At 52.0% G+C, this 1,851-nt stretch overlaps 1 protein-coding gene across 1 annotated transcript; it reads right to left on the bottom strand.

The window, feature by feature from the left end:
* Positions 1–520: 520 nt before the first annotated feature.
* Positions 521–1,810, bottom strand: LACBIDRAFT_332926 (uncharacterized protein; the record flags this gene model as incomplete). Its single annotated transcript, XM_001887445.1, has 2 exons — positions 521–1,617; positions 1,657–1,810. The coding sequence occupies 2 exons, from the start codon at positions 1,808–1,810 to the stop codon at positions 521–523; spliced, it is 1,251 nt and encodes a 416-aa protein (XP_001887480.1).
* Positions 1,811–1,851: the final 41 nt, after the last annotated feature.

Here is a 1,851-nt window from a genome sequence, read left to right as displayed (position 1 = left end):
TTATTTGACTGATGGTAATTGGCCTGAGAGGTCGCTATCACTATGGCACCTTCCTGATCAATCCAAATTAGGAAGGGGATCGGGCCTTCATCTTAGAGCCCAAAGTGCAGCACCCAAAGAGCCCAAGGTGTTCAAAGTGTCAGGTATTGAGCCTCTGACCGCGCAGAGTGCCCAGAGTGCCCAGTGTGACCTTCACCGCCCAAGCGCGAAGACCTCTCACCACCCAAGCACCCAGCGCAACGTGATGTGCTGTGTTTTTTATTTGTATGTCACACAGAATCATTCCAAGAAGGTTTTGGTATTAAAAATACGGAATTACGGGAATACATACGATATATGTCAAGAATATAGTCCAAGAAATAGTAAAAAATTCAAGTCCAAAATGACAGTCCAAAATGCATACGAAATCAGTTCAAAATGCATACAAGAACTAAGAGCTACAAGAAAAATGTCAGAGGATCGAGTGAGCACAATCTTGCACAACCACCAACTTGAAGCAGAATATGATGAAGCGACGACCTCATGTCAGGCGAGAGGGTCCAGGCTCCCCTTCGGCTGGCTTTGCTGAAGGGGTAGGGAAGGCGCCTTGAGGGAAGTACGGGTGAGGCAGATATGGCGGAACTGGTGCTGAGTCAGAAGCACTACCTGCGGGACGGTCAGGGTTCCAAGGCGGCATCCCCGGAAAGGTCCAACCAGGGGGTGGGGCCGGGTACCCTGGCGGAAAACTGAACGGAGGAAAGAAGCCATATGGCCACTGGTATCCCTGTGTAGGATTGACCCTGGCCCCTTGTGTCAGGGGTGGAGTAGGCATGGACATCGCTCCAGGCACCAGTGTGTCCTCCACAGAAGAAGTGGGTTTTGGGATGATGATTGGTTCCTCCAATGGTTTATCTGCCATCGCAAGTGCTGAACTCATTGGTCTGTCAACGTTGGTGCGAGGTTTCTTGCTGATTACCGCTTGCGACCTTTCAGTATCCACTGAGCGTTTTGAAGTGGACTTGGACAGGGAGAGGGCTGGATCGTCGAAGATACAAATGGGTCCAAACGCTGACTGTTTGGACATTGTCGTAGACTCGTGGATTGTCAATGTTGAGGGAGTGACAGGTCGCATGGACACGCCCTTAGGATTTCCAGAAGCTCTGGCCTCTTTCACGGTGAATGGGTCTCTGGCAGCTGAGATGGCTGGAGGTTGATGCTTGATGGGGCGTGGCTGGATGCATGCACTACCAGCTGGGTTTACAGTGGGGGGTGATGGTTTGGACGTAGACGCGGCAGCAACAGCACGAGACACTGCACTGAATGCAGAGATCAGTTTGAGTTGGTCGCTGGGGGCAGCTGGGGCAGCACCCAATCCAGAGGCGGTGCCCATGGCAGTGGTCTTAGTCGCTGTAGCCTTACCCTTTCCCTTGAGCGCCTTTGCTGTCGTCTTGGCCTTCTCTGACTTTGAAGTCACCGTCGACTCCAAAGTATCATTGGTGTCGGCATCGCTGATGTTGCTGGATGAGACGATTTCCTTGGACTTCTTGGTGGGTCGCCTTTTCACCGGTGGAACCACAGGTTCATCATCGCTATCATCGCTGCCGTCAGGTCTTCTTTCCTTTTTGCTTTTGGGGTGTGCTCAACGAGGCGCCATAGTCAGGCGATCCGATGGTGGACTCAACTTGATCTCTATGATCTCATGTGCTGGCGGAAGTTTCGCGATGCGAGGGTGCTTTTCCTGCGACCTGTCCATGATCTGATCGACGTGACCATCCAGATAACTGCGACGAGTGACTTTCGTCAGTGAGCTGGGACCTGGCGGTGCTTCCATGTACAAGGGCACTTTGCTCGTGAGTAGCACTAGTAAACAAT

This window comes from Laccaria bicolor, genomic scaffold (assembly GCF_000143565.1).
Source record: "Laccaria bicolor S238N-H82 LACBIscaffold_45 genomic scaffold, whole genome shotgun sequence".
NCBI classification, from domain to species: domain Eukaryota; kingdom Fungi; phylum Basidiomycota; class Agaricomycetes; order Agaricales; family Hydnangiaceae; genus Laccaria; species Laccaria bicolor.
Note: the sequence above shows the minus strand (reverse complement) of the source record. Positions and strands in the feature narration are given on the sequence as shown.